Source organism: Crocodylus porosus, unplaced genomic scaffold, assembly GCF_001723895.1.
Source record: "Crocodylus porosus isolate Cpor-Errol unplaced genomic scaffold, CroPor_comp1, whole genome shotgun sequence".
Taxonomy (NCBI): domain Eukaryota; kingdom Metazoa; phylum Chordata; order Crocodylia; family Crocodylidae; genus Crocodylus; species Crocodylus porosus.
This window is the reverse complement of record NW_017728923.1, coordinates 2,229,428-2,247,786: the sequence shown is the minus strand read 5'-3', so window position 1 is coordinate 2,247,786 and position 18,359 is coordinate 2,229,428. Positions and strand designations below refer to the sequence as shown.

Genomic DNA, 18,359 nt, shown 5'->3' with positions numbered 1-18,359 from the left:
TCCAGCCAGTTGGCGACCCATTTGACTGTGTGGGTGTCTACACCACAGCCCCCCAGTTTCTTAATGAGAACGGGGTGAGACACGGTGTCAAAAGCCTTCCGGAAGTCCAGGAAAACTATATCCACTGCTACCCCTGCATCTAATGATCTGGTGATCTGATCATAGAAGGCCACCAGGTTGGTCTGACAGGACCTGCCACTGATGTATAAAAGGGTGTTGAAATATGGATTTGAGCCCTCTGTTATTTTCTGCAGATGAGGCTATAACGCAGCCCAGAGACCAAAATAATATTCAGCCTAAGAACTGAACGTTTTCTGACCAGCATAACTGAATGTGGATGAGAATAAGAGCCAAACAATTGCAAAGCCAGAGGGAACAGAATATGTGATGTGTTAAAGATGGGCCATGTAACTCAAGGCCCAGAATGTCCACCAATATGCAGGAAAAACAGGTAGTGATACAAATCTTTCTGAACGAAAAAAATATCTGCGAAGCATTCAGCTCTGCTCAACAAATACAATTGTAGGACAATGGCTGAGCATGTTAAACTGGGACAATGGAGCATAATACAAGGTCATTTCAGGGGAAATACAGAGCAGTCTATCTCAGGAAACTGAGTAGGTACCTGAAGCCAAGGCTTGCTTCACCCACAGGAGATGAAATAGTGGTTCAGAGATAAGTAGCTATTACTTCTCGTTGTAAAAACTGGTATCACTGATTAAAGAATTTGAAGCACCTGTGGTAGAAACTTATTTCATGCCTAACGCTGAAGATATTTGCAAAAGTATTTTCTGGAACTGAACAGAATGACATACAAAGAGCAAAGACCAACACCCTCACAGCATTCCCAAATGTATTTCAGTATATAGGATGACAATTAAGACAGACAGACTAGGAATTCTAGTGAGACATCCAACAACAGAGCATAAAACAACTTCGTAATATTGCAGATGGGAGTGTTGAAATTATAGACAATGTACAGTTTTAATTCACTTGTAACTGGAAAGCCAAAGTAAGAATGGTTATGCATTAATCCCTGTAATTTAAATAAAGCCATAAAACATGAGCATTTTCCAGTGCAAGCTGTCAAAGCAGTAGCAGCTAAGCTCTCAGAAGCAAAAATATCCTCAGTGTTAGGTTCAAGACATGCCTTCTGGCAAACAAAACTGGATGAGTGAAGCTCTAAGCTAGGGACTTAATGCACCATTTGAACTGTCTGGGCCAGATCCTGGCATTCAACTGAATTATAAACAGCACAGCTTGGTGTGTGGGCAAAGATACCATGGAGTTCATCTTTGCTCTGCTTTCCATCATGGCATCCATGTACAGGATGGGTCCCCTAGACTGAGGGCTGCTGTAGCATATGCTGGATGCTAAAAGCACCACATGGTAGAAAGGTACAGCTGGGAGATTGGCACAGTTTATGAGGATCCTGGCCAACCTCCCATTTCCACCAGCCACATTCTCCTGTGCCAGGAACAACAGAGAAGAGGAAATATGCTATAGGAACCACTACACTAGCTATATACCATGAGAAGGTGATTTAAAAACAAAGATGATCCTCATGCTATTGGATATGCCAGTTCTTCAACCAGAATCTGTGGCAGCGTGGCAAGAAGCAACCTCATCATACAGGAGAACCTGGAATTTAAATTTAGGTGCATGGTATATGGTAATAGCCCTTTGCCTAAGGCACTTCAAAGAGAAATAAGATCTTTGCAGAAAAGAAAATAAAGGAATTAAGTTATGCCATATGATGTCCTTATTGGGACAGAGCACCTTAGAGCATAACAAAAGGTTGAGGCATGTTTGCTGAGAGCAAGGTAAGAGACATCTTCTGTAGTCCCTTGCAGTTGAGGATGACTGTCTTCCATGATTGCCCTATCAGTGGGCCTGCATATGGCTGACAAGGTAAGAGAAAAGGCCAACATCAAGCAACAAAGGAAGTGAACAGTTGATCTGACAGACCTTATCTGTTTCAAAGGCAGGATAAGCAAAGCTAGCTTAATTGCTGATACAGGTAAAATTGATTCAATCATTGAAATGCTCCCTGCACATTGTTAAGTGGATATACATAGATTTTAGTGTATTTGGGGCCCAATCTTGCAAAGATTTATGTACATACTTAATGTTATGCACTATGAGTGGCTCCATTGAAGTCAGCGCGCTTATCCTGGTGTGTAAAGTTAAGCACGTGCCTGAATCTTTGTTGGATCAATGCCCAAGGTTGTAAACTGTTTATGGCAGGGACTGTCTTTCAGTGCATGTATGCATAGCAAATTCGTGCAAGCAATGTCTGATCTCAGTTACAGCCTCTGAGCACTACTAACACAGCAGTGGTGGTGGTGGTAGTAGAAGCAACAGTAATAATAACATTTCTCTACTGTGAATAGACTTTTTAAGGGACTGTTGGAAAATAATATTGCGGGGAACTGGGAAGACAAACACATAGAGCTGTTGGAGCAATTACAAAAACTGTTAATCAAACAATTCACTGGTTTTAACAATGTGAGTTTTGTAATCAGTTAATGCTTCTTTCAAAGGGCTTTATCCAGGATTTACACAAAGAAGGCAACTAGTTGAAACCCCCAAATTAGACAGGAAGAAATTAGGTCTAAATCAGGGGTCAGCAACATTTTTGGGCAGAGTGCCAAAAACACCTGCAAGCTTGACTTGTAAGATGTTGACATGCCAGGGGTAGACAGAAGAGAAACTGCAAAGGGCCGGATCCTTGTTGTGGCAGTGCAGCCCCAGCCCTTTCCATGTCATCTGCCCCAAGGCATGCGTGCCAAGCAAAATCCCTTTGCATGCCACACACTGGTGCCCATGCTGGGGGTTGCCTACGCTGGTTTAGGTTAAAACCAGTGTAACAGACTGCCAATGTGGCCTCACCAGATTGACCTGAGATACTTATCCTGGACCAGAAACAGGCTGGTGAACTCTGAGCGACCCCAAGGATAGAGCAGGGGAGCCCTGTGCTGTGGAGGAGAAGCTAATTGAAAGAAGGGGTTTTCAATCCCCTCATTTGCATGGAAGGGGGATGGCCGGAGTTGGGGCCAGCCACCCTGAGCCCAGGTTGGCCAGTTTGCAAGCCAGGGAGGGACTGCTGGAGGGGATAAAAGCAGCAGCCGAACGGGCGTGGGGGCTGCTGACAGTGACTCCAGGGAATGATGCAGGAGGCCTAAGAAGAGCTGGGGTGAGCTGACCCAGCAGAGGGAGCAGAGGGACCCCTCTGAAGAGCCTCAGAGGCCCTGGGAGAAGAAGGCAGTGGCAGTCGGCCCAGCCCTGCAGCAGAGAGGGAGCTGCATCCAGACGGCTTGGGGCAGAGAGCTGGTGCCCCAAGGCCCCATCGCAGTGTCCTGGGTGTGCCGGGCGTCCCGGAGGCTAGGGGTGGCAGTTGGCCCCCCACTCCGCTGCAGAGAAGAAGCAGTGGTCAGGAGTGTAGGCGGCATCCTTATCCGGAGCAGGGACCTGGACCAGTGAGTTGAGGAAACCCTTCCCCTTCCTTGGGGAAGCAGGACAGCAGCAGGCAAGGCATTGGGATCCTGAGGAGCAGCAGAGCGCCAGGATGAGGGTGCCCAGGAGCTTGGGGCGCAGGCCAGCACTTTAAGCAGGATTGGCGAGGCATATGGGGTGCCTGGTCAGTCATCTGAAGCAGGGGTTTAGAGCAATGACCCCTGAGAGCTGCCTGTGCTGCTGACCCTCTGCCACTGACTGCCCCAGAGGGGACTCAGTCCTGTCCCTTATTCTGTAGGGGATTGTCATTGAATGGAGTCCCTGAGCTTTGTGCTTGGGTCATGCTGATTGCTGCATAAGCCTACAATGTTACTTGTCTTTTTCATTGCCATGGAGGGTCACCCTTCAGCCTCTTTGTGGGGTTGGGGTTTGATACAATTTGATTGCTGCGGACCAGAAGAGCTTAACCTGTTGCAGTCTGTTGCTTATTGGGAAGCCTGTTGGAGCTGCTGGGAGTGAGCACCTTGCTTTCTTGTGGTAGTATCTCAGTAGTGGCTGAAAGCTGCCAGTTACCCTACCTGTGGTTCTTGAGTCAAGGGTTGACTAATGCATTCTGGTCTGTTTTATGATTCTGGTTATGCCATTTAAGTTCACTTGTAAATAACCTTTCCTATTATTCTTGTTTTGTAAATAAAGTGTAAATAGTTAAATCAGTTACATGTTAGACCTTCTTGGGACCACGGGCTGCTCTGTGGGGAGCAGGGGCCAGCTGGAAAGTAAATTGGTGCTGGCCACAAGCCATGCCCCACGCTCACCACACCATCCCTGATATTGGGCAGGGGTGGCAACTATTGAGCTGTTACCTGAGTCACACAAGGTATACCTTCAAAAGACAGCAGTAGATGGACTGGTTTCTCCAGCATGGATGGCAATGATCAAGGACTTTACTTGTAACAGAATCTCACTAACAGAATTAGACAATTATCAGCCAGACAAATACAAATTGAAAAGAGACAGAGCTAGAAATCTTATGACAAGGGACATACAAAACCAGTGCCCAGTCTAACAGGCATTCAGCCCACCAGAGAATCCATAGGCCTCAGTACCCCTGCAGAAGAACCACAATTTTATACTGAGATGCTGGAAAGATCATTGAGGTTTGTTTAAAGCAACTGAGATACTGATACTACTCTAGCAAAAGTTCTCCATTGCTTTAGGGAAACACAAAATATTGTTATTAATAATAAATAGTGATGGGATAGGCACGGTGAGTTATACAGCACATGGCTTTCTGGCTTTGCTTCTGTAGTTGTTGACATCGCTCTAGACCCTAGACTGATAGGCTGCTAATAAGTACACACCCTCCACCCCCACCTTCACTCCTAAGAGACATTACCATCACTGCATCTTAACCCTGATTCATGAACTCTGTGGCATTACACATAGGGATTTTTCAGCCCTGCTGGTTTGGAGGATGTCCCAGTTTCATTGGGATAATCCAGAGTTCCACCCTCAAAAATGATACTGTCACTCTGTGGCTTCTCTGTGGGGAGTCTGGAGGAAAGCTTATGTCTTGAAAATGGAGACAAGATGAAGTAGTAAGAGAACTGAAGGCAAACACTCCTGTGAGGTTCAACTGAAGGTGACAGAATGCGTTCTCCACAGGATGAAGCCTCATGTCCTAAGGGTGCTGTAGGCACAGGAACCACACCAAGCTTTAGAGCAAAGTGGAGTCTGAACTAGCTGCACCCGTGAGCAGCCCATCTGACAATTCTTGCATGCTTGGCTCCCACAGGTGACTGACTTGAAAGTAATACCTGTGATGTCCCACATAGCAGTACAGCATCAGAGACCCTGCCAGTGTCACACTGCAGATAAACTCCAGGGACCCAGACAGCATCACGCTGTGACGTGGCCCCAAAGGTCTTTACAAGTTCTCTCCTGATTTTTTACTTTGGAGGGTTTCTAAAAGAGACAGTGAAACCTTGGGTTGCTAAGTGAGGAGCTATATAGCCCCAGTAGTCTTGGCACCAAAGTGTGTTGTGGCTGAAGAAAGACCTAGTGTTTTTGAAGGCCCCATGTCATGCCAAGACTCCCTCACCCACTGCCATTTGTTATAACAGCTGAGCCCCCAAAACGTCCTTGTCAGAAACACGTCCGTTTCCAATCCCAGCCAGGATCTGATAAGGACCAAGGCATCTGTTCTACATTAGAGGCTGCTAGCTCTTGTTTCTTTCTGTGTATAAGAAGGCCTGGGGAACAGTGACATGGTGCTCTGACAAGATCCCATCTGGTGAAAATTAGGGAAAGGATAACATCTTTTTTTTGAGAAGGTGTTGTTTTTGTTTGCCTTTGGAATCACGTTCAACTACTACATTGATGGAAATCAAGATACCTTCCCTAGCTGTTAAGAAGACGCAGCCCTGGGCAGACTGATCAATCAACTTCTGTCCCTCTTCCTGTCTCCCCTCAGACATCCACCACAAATTGAGTCCATCCTCTAGATTAGAATTAGCAAAGTGGGAATGAATAGTTAGGATCCTTCTCAGAGCTCTGATGTATGGGAAAGCATCACCAGAGACCCACTACCAATCTATCCCATAGCTTTAGAAAGAGGGAAAGAAGTGAAAGCCAATTTGGATAGATCCGATTTCAGTTTCAAACTGGAAAAATTCAGATTGAGAGAGTGAGAGGGTAAGACCCACTCTGTTCTTGCCACAGGAACTAAGTAAACCCTTCATGTTCACCTGTTACTCTTCAAAGGTGGTAAGGTTGGACAATATAAAAGAGTGTGCATGTGTGTGCATGTGCACATGTTCATTTGTTCCCTCTGAGTTCATTTGTTCTCTATGGGGGACCCAAGGGGGTTCATTTGTTCCGTCTGAGTGAGAATCCCTCATCCTCATGTAAGTCCAGGGACAGGTATCTCATTGTTAAGCACAGCTGTGAAGCAAACAGTGTACTAGGCTGAAGTTTTCAACCCACTCTGAATTTCCACCATGTGCAGCCTGGATGGTTGGTGGTGATGGTTTCAATCAACAGATTCCTGCCTAATCAGCACAAGCACTACGACCTCCCTTGTGTTCCAGTCATCGTGTTCCCGTCCAGACCATCAGACTGGCATTGTTGCCGATACCTCAGCCAGGCTCCACTGCTGCTGCTTTTGCCTTCACTGGAGAAAGATAGGATTCCCTGCTACGGTGCTCCTGCTTTCCAGCTATTCCTAACCTATCCTATCTGCACAAGGCACTGCGTGGTTGGTCTGGGGGATTACCCATGGTATCTCAGGCATGGCTTTCCTCTCTCCATTCCACACTGACACCCAAACTCTGCCACCCACAGGTCTGCACCTTGTTGCCTCTGTGACTGCGCAGGGATCACTGGCCTCAGCAACTGGTTGTTTTGCTTTCCCAACAGTAAAAACAAGCAGAGCATTGTAAATGATTTTTCCCTTTTCTGACATAAACGAGGCCTGGCTTTTACATGTTTTTTCCAAAGTTAAAAATTTCGTTCTGGAAACCAACTTTTTATTTCTCTCTTCCTTTCTTTTTTACTCCCTCCCTCCCATTCTTTACCAGGTTTCAATTAGTTACCTTTAATGAGCCTTAACACTCTCTCTTCTGCTCCCCCACCCCCTTGCCTGTTTACAGTTGGCTAATTGACAGGGCCAGCTGCAGTGGTGCAGCCTCCATGGAAATTCGTCCCGGCCTGCCCCCTGAAGCAGATGCAGCTGGGTCACCCCCAGGGGCAGGGAGGGGCAGGCAGAAATTGGTTGTTTTGATGTCCTAACCTTAAATGATTGCAGACAGCTGTAAGTGCTGATTCAAACACTTAGACCCCAAGGGGCTTAACCTGACAAGACCCAACCAAGAGAGGTCATGCCCTGTCTTAAGCCCTGTAATGAACTGGAGTGTACAGTAGGGACAAATCTTCATTTTCAGTTCATCTAGTGGCCAGATACAGTGCTTAACAATTCCTTCCCTGTGCCTGGAGTGAGGTGGGAATTTATTTTCCATGCTTGTCTCATCCATCCTGGAGACTGCTTCTCCTGCAGGAAGAAGGAGACATTAGAGGACCTGCCTTCTCCTGAGGCCGAGAAGAGGGTTTGTTCACTCTGCTCCAGCCCCGGCTCATCAGGCTCTTGTTTGTTCCACCCATCCTTGACACTCCCATAATGTCACTTGCATTGCTCAAGGCTCTTTCCCCTCTAGGGAATCCAGGAGGGAATTTCTTCATAAACCAACATAAAACTTACGTTTTGTTGTTGAATCTAGTGCTAATTAACCTGACAGACTTAGCTGCAGTTGGAGGCAACAGGAGTTGGGCAAGCTTCTCTAACCAAGTTTGTGCAAGGCACTTTAGATTTCATAGGCATTAGGGCTGGAAGGGACCCCAGAAGATCATCGAATCCAGCCCCCTACCCCAGGGGCAGGAAGTCAGCAGGGATCATAGAATCCCAGCAAGATAAACATTTAATGTCTCTTGAAGGCATTCAAGGTAGGCTCTTGAACCACCTCTGGCGGCAGACTATTCCAAACCTTGGGGCTCAGACAGTAAAGAAGTTCTTCCTTATGTCCAGCCTGAAACAGTCTTGCAGGAGTTTGTGACTATCCAACCTTGTCATCCCTTGGGGCACTCTGGTGAACAAATGCTCCCTCAGATCCTGGTGAGCACCCCTGATAAACTTGTAGGTGGCCATCAGATTACTCCTCAGCCTGCACTTTTTCAGGCTGAAGAGTCCGTCCCATTGCTCTCAGCCTCTCATCATAAGGTCTGTTTTCCTGACCTCTGATCATGCACGTGGCTCTCCTCTGCACCCTCTCAAGCTTCTCCACATCCTTTTTGAATTGTGGAGCCCAAAACTGGACGCAGTACTCCAGCTGTGGCCTCACCAAGGCTGAGTACAAGGGGAGAATGACGTCCCAGGATTTGCTTGAGAAGCATCTGTGGATGCAAGCCAGCGTTTTGCTCGCTTTACTAGCTGCAACTTCACATCGAAAGCTCCCAGATGGAAGACTTTTTTAAAGTCAAGATATACGACATCAATCTCCTGTCCCTTGTCCAGTTGATAGGTCACCTGGTCGTAAAAGGAGATTGGTCAAGCAAGACCTACCTGCAACAAACTTGTGCTGGCTATCCCTCAGGATGTTGCTGTCAGCCAGTCTGTTAAGGATGGTTTCTTTGATAATCTTTTCCAAGACCTTCCCTTGGATAGAGGTCAGGCTGACCCTTTCTTGAAGATAGGTACCATATTGGCTTTCTTCCAGTCCTCAGGCACTTCACCAGAGCACCAGGAGTTCTCAAAGATCTGTGCCAGGAGCTGGGTTATGATGCTTGCCACCTCCTTGAGTACCCTCGGGTGTAAACCATCAGGGCTAGCTGACTTGAAGGTATCCAACCTCTCAAGATGTTTCTTCATGAGGTCAGCTTCGATGGAGGGTAAGGAATCTCCCTTACCCAGGCCTCCCTGTCCCGTAGTGGGCAGGGGCATCCCATGGGACTGGTGAAAAACTGACGCAGAGTACCCATTTAATAAGTTTGCTTTTTCCTGGGTGTCAGGTGTCAGTTGTTCCATCTGGTTTAGCAGGGGTCCAGTGTTGCCCTTGCTTTTCCTTTGGCTCCCCACATGTCTAAAAAAGGACTTTTTATTGTCCTTGATATTTGCAGCTAGCTGGAGTTCCATCGCAGCCTTGGCTTTGGCTGGCAGTATCCACTTCTGTCTTGACTGGCAGTATCCCCTGCTTTTTCAATTCTGCTTGGCTAAACAGCTCTGCCTGTGCACCTCATTTGTGACCTGCACCCTAGCTGTGCAATCCTTTGCCTCACACACAAGTCCTAACAGTGTTTCTCAGTCCTGAACTGCAGCCTCCACTCTGCTATTTGAGCATGGGAGCTTTGAAAGTCTCTGCAAATACACCTCAGACCTAATTTTGCATTCATTGGGTGCGTCTACACCTGCAACTAATGCTATTTAGGCTTACTGTGCAATAAAGCCAGCTCTGTGAAGGTGTCTACATGTGTACCATTGGCAGCAGATTTGCTCTTTATAGGATTAAGCAGATCCAGGCCTGCCCCTATCCTGCTCTGACATCCTGCAGCAGCCACCGGGAGCTTCAGGCTCTGGATGCAGCTGACCAGGTGCCAGGGGTCACCAGTGGGGGCAGACTCAGCCTGGCAGGGATCTCCAGTGGGGGCAGGATCAGGCTGATGGGTCTCCAGGTTGAGGTGGGGGCTTAGGCTGGCATGGATCTCCAGGGGGAAGGTTCATCCTGGCAGGGGTTTCGAGGGCACTGGCTCAGGCTGGCAAGGGTCTCTGGGGACATGGGCTCAGCCTGGCAGAGTTTCCATTGCCTCCAGACTCAGGCTGGCAAGGATCTTCAGAGGGGCCAGGCTCAGACTGGTAAGGATCTCTAGGGGGAACAGGCTCAGGCTGGCAGAGGTCTCCAAGGGGGCAGGCCATCTCTGCACCTTAGCCTTGCCCCAGGCCACAGTTCAATCAATGGTCTCCTCTGCTGCCCAGTTTGAGTCTTGGGATGCTTTCCCCAGGGTCAGGGATGCTGCCGTCACTGGTGCTGCCTTTGCAAGGGACTCTGGGTCCATCAGATCTGGGCACATACCCACAGCAGAGGGGCATGATACCCAAAGGCTAGGCAGCTGGAGGTACAGGTCCTGAGGATCAGGCCAGTGGCCTGTAGGACTGCTGTAGCTGACGTGTGCCTACAGTGCAGAGACATAGTGCCCAGGGGCCAGGGAGCAGCCAGCAAAGGCCTGGGAGTCAGGCTGGAGCTCTGCAGCTAGTATGTGCCCAGGGCAGGGGCATGGGGGCACATGCCCCCCCAGATCTGTGCGTAGGGTGGGGCAGATGCAGGCTGTCTGCTGCAGGCTCAGGGCTCCTCAACCTGCTGCCCTGTCCCTAGGACCCTGCGCTGGCTATGCCGCCATGGCAAGGCACCCTCTTCTTGCCTGCCTGGAAGCAGCAGGGGTGGCGGCAGCATGGCGTTGTGCCGCCTGCTGCTGCCAGGCAGGCATGGGGTGCACAGCTGGTGCGGGGTTCCTGAGAGAAAGGCAGCAGGGTGGGGAGCCCCGAGTCCTCAGCAGGCAGTCTCCATCTTTCCCCTGCTCTGCTCGCTCTGGTCTGGAGGTAGTGGCAATGGTGGTGGGAGAGGAAGATGGAAATGTGTCCCACCTTCCTCTTTTGAAAAGGTGGTCACCCTAGTCAAGCCAGGGGTCTAGGGGCCAGCCAGGGACTATGACAGAGCTCCCAGCCACCTGGCAGGAGGCTGGCCCTTTGCTGGTCTGAATGACTGAGACTAGATACAGGTAGCAGATTTACTGCGCGTTAACTGATTTTACTGTGTGGTAACTCAGTTTATGATTACAGTGATGCTTTACTGCACAGCAGATTAGTCTACTGCACAGTAAAGAATTTTGTATAGATGCACCCATTATAAATTAAATTGATCTGTATGCCTAAAACCAGCAAAAGGGCTGCACATCACTCAAAACCCACTTAAACTCAGTATGAAAAAATGTTGCAGGAAGTGGCTGTTGTTCACAGATCTATTCACTGTGTGCTGTCCATGAGTTACTATTCACCATTCATTATTCTCTTGTTTAAAAGTTCAGTCACCCACTCAGCAACCAGAAACAATGCCATGTGACTTAAGTGATTGGTTGCATGCCACAAATACCAGCTAGTGAATAGGCAATATGTGAGCAGCCTTTTGGTCTCAGATTGCTTTTCCAGACAGTTTGGTGCATACAGCAAACCCACACATGGAAAATCAGGCTTGATTTCTGAACAAACAAGATCTAAAGCAGATGAATAATCCTGGCCAAACTGATAATGTTTTAAAAATATTTTATTAATTTCAGATCAGTTTTTGTTTCTGAGATCTTTCTTGTTCAGCGTGGATAGTAGCGTGTGCATGGATTACATTTATTTTAACAATATTCCTCTTTCTTCTGTTCAGCTTGTGATTGTCACCCTGTTGGTGCAGCTGGTAAAACCTGCAACCAGACCACGGGGCAGTGCCCATGCAAAGACGGAGTGACGGGACTCACCTGCAATCGCTGTGCTAAGGGCTACCAGCAAAGTCGTTCACCAGTTGCTCCATGCATCAGTGAGTAACAGTCAGCTCTGCCTAGTTCTAACTGTGTCTGTGTTCCAGTGAATAGGGATTTACCAAGTCCCAGAACACTAGAACTCAGGAGTACCCACTGAAATTAGCAGAAGACAGTTTTAAAACTAACAAGAGAAAGTACTTTTTTATTCAGCATACAGTTAACTTGTGGAACTCACCACCATAGGAAGTGGTGTAGGCAGATAAAATAGTCAGGTTTACAAAGGGACTAGGCTGATTCATGGATGATAAATCCATTACTTCCTATTGAACAGTACAGTCAGAGATGTATCTCCTGGAGTCTCTAAATCAATGATGCTGGATGCTGGGGAAAGTATTGAATAGGGAATAGATCACTGTAGATCAGGGATTCTCAGTCCCTGTCCTCCCTGTCCTGCATACCAGATCTGCCCCATACAGCCATGACATCCAGGCTGCAGGGTTCCCCAAAGGTCCAGAAATTTGTCTGCAGAGGAGCAATGGCAGCATTAATTGTCGCTCCTCTGCTGCCAAATATCTGGACCCAAGCAGAGCCCTGCAGGCTGGACAGCATGACCCTGTGTGCTAGATTGGGCATTCAGGCTGGGCAGCACGAGGTGGGATTCAGGCATGCAGGCTCCAATGTGGACAGCACAAAGTGGGATCCAGGCAATGTGAGGTAGGGTCCAATTGGGGCAGTGTGAGATACAATGTGGATGCATGGGGCCTGATCTGAGTGGTGTAAGGCAAGATCTGGGCACACAGGGCTGATCCAGGCATACAAGACCCAATCTGGCTGGCAGGGAACTGGATCTGGGTGCACAGGGCCTAATGTGGGCAGCAACCCTGCAAATCTGACCCATGGATTGGCCCCATGCTGCTCTGCTGGCCCACAGGGCCAAAAAAATGACCACTGCAGTTATAGATGTACCCAGTTCAATGCTCTCCCTCTAAAGCATTCACTCATACCACTGTCAGAGATAGGATACTGGGCTAGAGGGACCATTGGTCTGACCCAGTATTGTACTTCTTATGTTTCTGGATTATATCTCTTCACTGCTTTTATGGGTGAAAAGTCAATTAGCCATTGTACTGACTTGTGTATTGTATTATTACTGTAGTACTGTGACCTGCAAGCTTATCTTCTCTTAAAACTAAGTTATCTTGGCCTTGATCAGCAGATGACTGGAAACCCCAAATTGTTCAGTACTAGAATTGATGCCTTAGAAGGCTGTGTACCTCTGGAGAACTTTTCATGAATGTTCCAATAACCATTTGGGAACTCTGTGGGAGAGGTTTCTTCTGTTCACTAGTCTACCTCTTTCCCACTGGAGCTGTTGTCTGGCTGTCTGAATGGGCAGCCAATGCAGGCTTTCACTGCCACATGGGCAGCAATGGGTTGCAGTGGAACTGGAAACCTTGGGAAGGCTGTCAGAGTCCATCATGTTCCTTGCCTCAGGGAGGGAACAGAACTGGAGCCTTCTTATGTCTGGAGCACACATCTCTCTCCAAAGCTAATCTCAATGCTGCAGGGAACACAGCGGTGGCTCTTTTGGCTCTTCAGGGAACAGTGGTAGCTCTGGTGACTTCTCTAAAGGTTACCTGAAGCTTTTTTTTTTTTTTTCCTCCCACTGCAACAGTAGTCGAGTTATCCTAGAATCAATGAAAGCGTGACAAGGTCTTTCTGTTCTAAAAGCAGAACCAGGAGGAAAGAGGAAGAGATAAACGAGCAGAGAGCATTTCTTCCAGGGCTCAGCCAGTGGTAGTAACAGTCAGGGGAGAGAGTTTTCTTGTAGAGGTTCATAGAGAGCATGACATCACCCATGCTGGCCTCATCCCTTCCATTCGGTTTCTCACCTAAGACTCTGCCACCCACCCATATACACAGGCTGTGCTTACCAGTCCGGGAAGTGGAGAGCACAGTTGGATCCAACACCAAGCAACTGCTGAAATTGTATATCTGTGCACAGGTAGGCACTATGCACAATGATACCCTGCACTGCCATGTGGGATGATCTGGGTTTATTTTCTACTCTGTTCCTATTTAGGACTTCCTGGGTGTGGCAATGCTACAACCATAGATAGCTATTCAGATCTTCATGGCAACCATAAGCACAGTCCTAGATCCTCTTGCTCCTGACCACAGATCTACTACTTCCATTTATGTGCTAGTCATGTGTAAAATAAGGCCTGTAATACATGCATATGAGCACTTCTGATTCTATCCCATGAGAGGCAGAAGTGACACCAAGTTAGGGTTCAGATCATTAAACCTAGAGGTTCAAGATACTATCTTCCTCTATCTCTGTGGATTCTGGGTCAGGTACTGCTCACAGTTCTATCACTGCAATTCTGGAGTACAGGCCAGTTTCTGGTTGTCCTGAAGTCAGGGTAAAACTTCCATTTTCTTTGACGACAATGAGATTTGGCCTTAAGTGCAGGGGCCAACTCCCCTCCTAACATGACTCCGCTGATTTAAGTAGAATTATTCTAGCTGAGAATTTGGCTACTGACTTCAGTGGAGTTCCTTTAGATTTTAGTATAAAAGAAAGCAGAATTCAGCCCACTGTGAGTGATGGTCTACTTACACAGAGAATTGTCTGTCTTAGCCACTCTGCTGGTACGCCTTGCTTGTCTACACAAGATCACACTGATCACCAGATTTGGGTTGGGAAAGAAAATTTCCCTCAGGCTCGACTAGCAGGGAGCTTGAGAGAGTTTTGCCTTTCTTTGCAGCATGAAGTGTGGGTTGCCTGCTATTGTCCTCTGAGCACATCTCACTTAATTAGTTCCCTACCATTGCAGGGACCCTGGTCATTAGTGGCATCTTGGTCCCACCTGTTCTCCATTTGTGGCACACAACCTGAAGACCAAAATGCCTTAGTGTAAACCAAGTTACTGTGCTCACTTCAGGAGTGTCTGAGTGAAATATAATGGTCTGTGATATACAGAACATTGGGTGAGCTGGTTTAATGGTCCCCTCTGAAATTAAACCCTTAAGAAACTCTCCATGATACTGCTCTTGTTAACCTTTCTGCAAACACTCCGTGGTAGTGTTTCCCCAGGGCATATCTCTTAGGAAATCCTTCCAATTTCCAGGGCTCCTTCAAGCTGCTATGGCACAATGGCAATTACAACAAGGAGGATGGTTTGTGATGGTAATCTCCTTTTAACACCTTCTGTGTTCCTGGAGTAGTAGCATAGGAAACCAGCAGGACATACTGTTAGGTTCTTCCTAGATAGCTGCTGGCCATGGACTCTCCAATAGTGGTAAGAGGGGAGGAGCCACAATTTTTTTTTATTCTGAAGGCAACATTGGGCAGTATCTTACCTTAAGATATCTCACCTTTTCCTTTCCAGAGATTCCTGCCATCAACCCAACCTCCATGGTTACCAGCACAGAAGAGCCTGCAGGTGAGTGCTCTTTATTCCAGGAAACAAAAGGCACAAGAAGGCTTCTTTCCTGGCACTGTACAGCTAGGTCTGTCTATATAGTCCCTCCTGCCCCTCAACCATTCCCTGAGGACTCCCCACTATGCCCCTCACTAACTGTGTGCTGGACTGTAATGCTGAATCATCCCCTCACACCTGGCTTGGTCATGGAGAGCCAGCAGCCAGATTTCCTTTGATGAAAAATAAAATGTGCAAATGAGGTTTTAAATCCTATTTATTTTTGGAAAACAACCAAAGAAACTTGACAAGAGTTCTCTGGGGTTTTTTTTTCTCATTTCAACTATGAAAAAATACCCAACACCCAACTAGGAATCTGCTTGTGCTTTGGCCAGTGCCAGCTCTAGCACTTCAGGGGATTGGAAAGTGGGGTTATGGGACCTATTGCTTTCTCACACTGGTTTTTTAGGGGATTGTTTCTTTAATCTCCTTGAGTCTCCTCCAGGCACAAGCAATTTCCCCTGAGCGCTCTTTGTCTCTGCATCAGCCTCCTTCAGGAAAAGCTTGGTTTTCCAGTCTGCCATTCTTCCAAGACTCACAGGCAAGGAATACAGGCAAGGATCACCTCCTAGAGCATTGGCTCTCAACCAGGATGCTGGGGCACCCTGGGTCCCATGGGATCCTTTGAAGGGTGCTGCAAGAAATGTGAAGAGGTATACAGATAGGAGAAGGCTCAGGCTCCAGATGTGAGGAGATAAGCAGATAGGGGCAGGCTCAGGCCTTTCCTCCTTGGCCATTCCCCCACGCCCTTGGCCTGGTCCTTCTGCATGAGATAAGCACTGTAATAAATCAGTTACTTCTTGAACTGGGGTACCACTCAATTCACAAAGTTATGGAGGGGTGCCTCAAATCTAAGGACGTGTGCATTGTGTCTAAAAAGGTTGAGAATCACTGCTCTAGAAGCAGGCCGAAAAAGGAATGGATCAGCTTGCACTAAGAGGATGTGGTGATACTGTGTCAAATTGTGCCTGACTCTTGTATAAGAAACCTTCCCTCCATCAGCTCTCACATGGGTGCCTGGCACAGCTGCTGCTGTTGTTTTCTCAGAGATCTGAGTGGAGGTTCCTGGCCAGCTTAAGCTGACTGGTTGAACCTGGTTTTTGAATGTCCATAAACACTAGGGCAGCAGGGTGACAGTACACTATAGAAAGGAAAAGGCTGTTGTCCCCAACATCTTCTACATGTTTATGGCAGACTCAGGTTGTCATGTCTCGGGGTTTCCTGGGAGGCTCACTTCTGTTATGGAGGACCTGTAACAGGAAGGGGCTTTGGCAAAGAGAAGCAACTGTCCATCCCAGCCCCCAGATTTCTGTATGGGGGGAAGGAGCTGAAACTTCACCTACTCCTGCTAGGTCTCTTGGGCAGATGGACCACCCCCAGGGTCAACAAAGTAAAAGCTGGTGAGAGCTGTAACTGCATGTTCACCTGGATGTGTGAACCATTCCCCAAAGCAGCAGGTGCTTTCCACTGGATGCCCAGCTCTGAAACCTAGTCCTAGAAGGGCTCTGGCATGCTACAGAAGAGATGTTGTAGCTTGCCACCCTAACCTTCAAGCTGATTTTAGTGTAGGAGAGACAGTGTAAGACTGATGGGTTCACTGGTATGGAGGCAGGACTCCCTGAGCAGAGGTCTGACTGCAGTGTGTATATTCTGGGGTTGTTGTAAACTGCCTTTAATGGAGGAGGTCTAATAAGCATTGTATAAAAACCTAGAGTGGTTGATTGACTGATTAGCTTTCAGGGTCAAGCTGTCACTGAACTGCATAGTCATCTTAGTCAGCCGCTTACACCAAATATACTGGTAACTCCACATGTAGCTCTGGGCTCAAGTGAGAAGTCTGAGCTGACCAGCAGCCTGCCTTTGGGGTAGCACTTCAGGTTTTGATTGGACAAATGCTATGGCATAAGTGTCAAATGATCTCTTGGTTTCTGCCTTGCCTGTGGCACAACAGCTTCCTTTTTCTCGGCCACTTTTCCATCCCAAGCCCTGTACAGTTCTTCCATCTCATGCCTGTCTGTTTTGTCTGTCATGTGGATTTCTTGTGTTTACCTCCATACTGCCCCAAGCAACCTCAAACTTACTGTGTATCCATTTGTAGTGAGCTTTCCTGGCCAACCCAGGAATATTGCTTATATGCTTTCTAAGTGTGTAATTCTGACACCTTTCTCTTCCCTCCATCCTTCCCTTAAGCCCTTGGTCTTCTCATGCCCTTCAGCATGAAAGTAACAGACATCCTGCCCTGTTTCACTTCCAATCAATGATACGTATGGGGATTATGGTGTCAAGATGACACCAAATGTGGTCCCTCTGGGTCACTCAGCTGTTTCTTGAGGGTTGCCTCACCACTAGCTGAGAGCTGGAGACTGCCTGTAATCATGCAAGTCTGAAACCCAGACAGGGTGAGAGGTTAGGGATTCTGTGCTTCGTAGTTGTTCCATGCTATCAAGCCACCAGGATGCTTTATACTGATTCTGTTTTCATAGTGTGAATAGACTCCTACTGCTATGGGTCTTTATTAGAATGCCCTGTTAATTCATGCCTGCACTTAACTTTTGCCCAGGCACCCTGTGTAGAAAGTGTGGATACAATAGTGTAGAGTCTAGGGCTGGAAAACAATGACAGTCTCCTCATTCTTTCCCAGCCCATCAATACCTCTTGTGTGGTTTGCTCCTACTCTGACTGGACATGTGACCCCCCTCTGTCCCCCACAACAGCACAAGCCTCCAAGTCTCAGTCCTGTGGGGAGTTCGCTGTCCCCAGCCTCAGCCCTTCTGCACAATGACTCTTTTGTGCTAAGAACGCCGTGAGAATGTTGTTCCTCGTCTCCATCTTCCGTGGACTCTCGGCTATATGAGTTCATGAAATCCCTGCTCCCCTCTGCTCCTTCTCAGCCTGGCTCAAGAGTGGGGCCTTCAACCTCAGTCTTTTAGGCATTTTTATTACCACATTTCTGTGGTTCTCCTCATCTTGCCCTACTCTCTTTTATTTGATTTTAAAAGATTGACTATTCGCCTGCAAGGAAATCCTACCTCAGTGTGCTCTGGGGTGGCTGCATTTCTATGGAGTAGCTGAGCTTGGTATGGCATGCCAGATCCTCAGTGGGTATAGCTCAGCATCACTCCTTCCACTGTAATGGACCAGCGCCAAGTTACACCAGCTGACGATCTGGCCCCTGTTAAATACATAGAACAGGAAACTAGATGTATTGCACTGAGGTGAAATGTAAAGTTCCTAGACTAGCTTATAATGTATGTGGAAAATATTTCATTTCATGCTACAGCTATGGAATTAAGCCAGTGCTCTGGAAATCATGTGTATTGTGACATATAATTGGACAAACAGCAGGGAATG

The 18,359-nt window shown here is 47.6% G+C and overlaps 1 protein-coding gene across 1 annotated transcript in view; it reads left to right on the top strand.

Annotated features, from left to right (window-relative positions):
- NTN3 (netrin 3) overlaps positions 1-18,359 on the top strand; it is a 76,479-nt gene that overhangs the window by 32,958 nt on the left and 25,162 nt on the right. The window contains exons 3-4 of the mRNA XM_019539942.1: positions 11,430-11,579; positions 14,919-14,972. Of these exons, the coding sequence (XP_019395487.1) occupies positions 11,430-11,579; positions 14,919-14,972 (204 nt within the window). The remainder of the gene's footprint in view (positions 1-11,429; positions 11,580-14,918; positions 14,973-18,359) is intronic.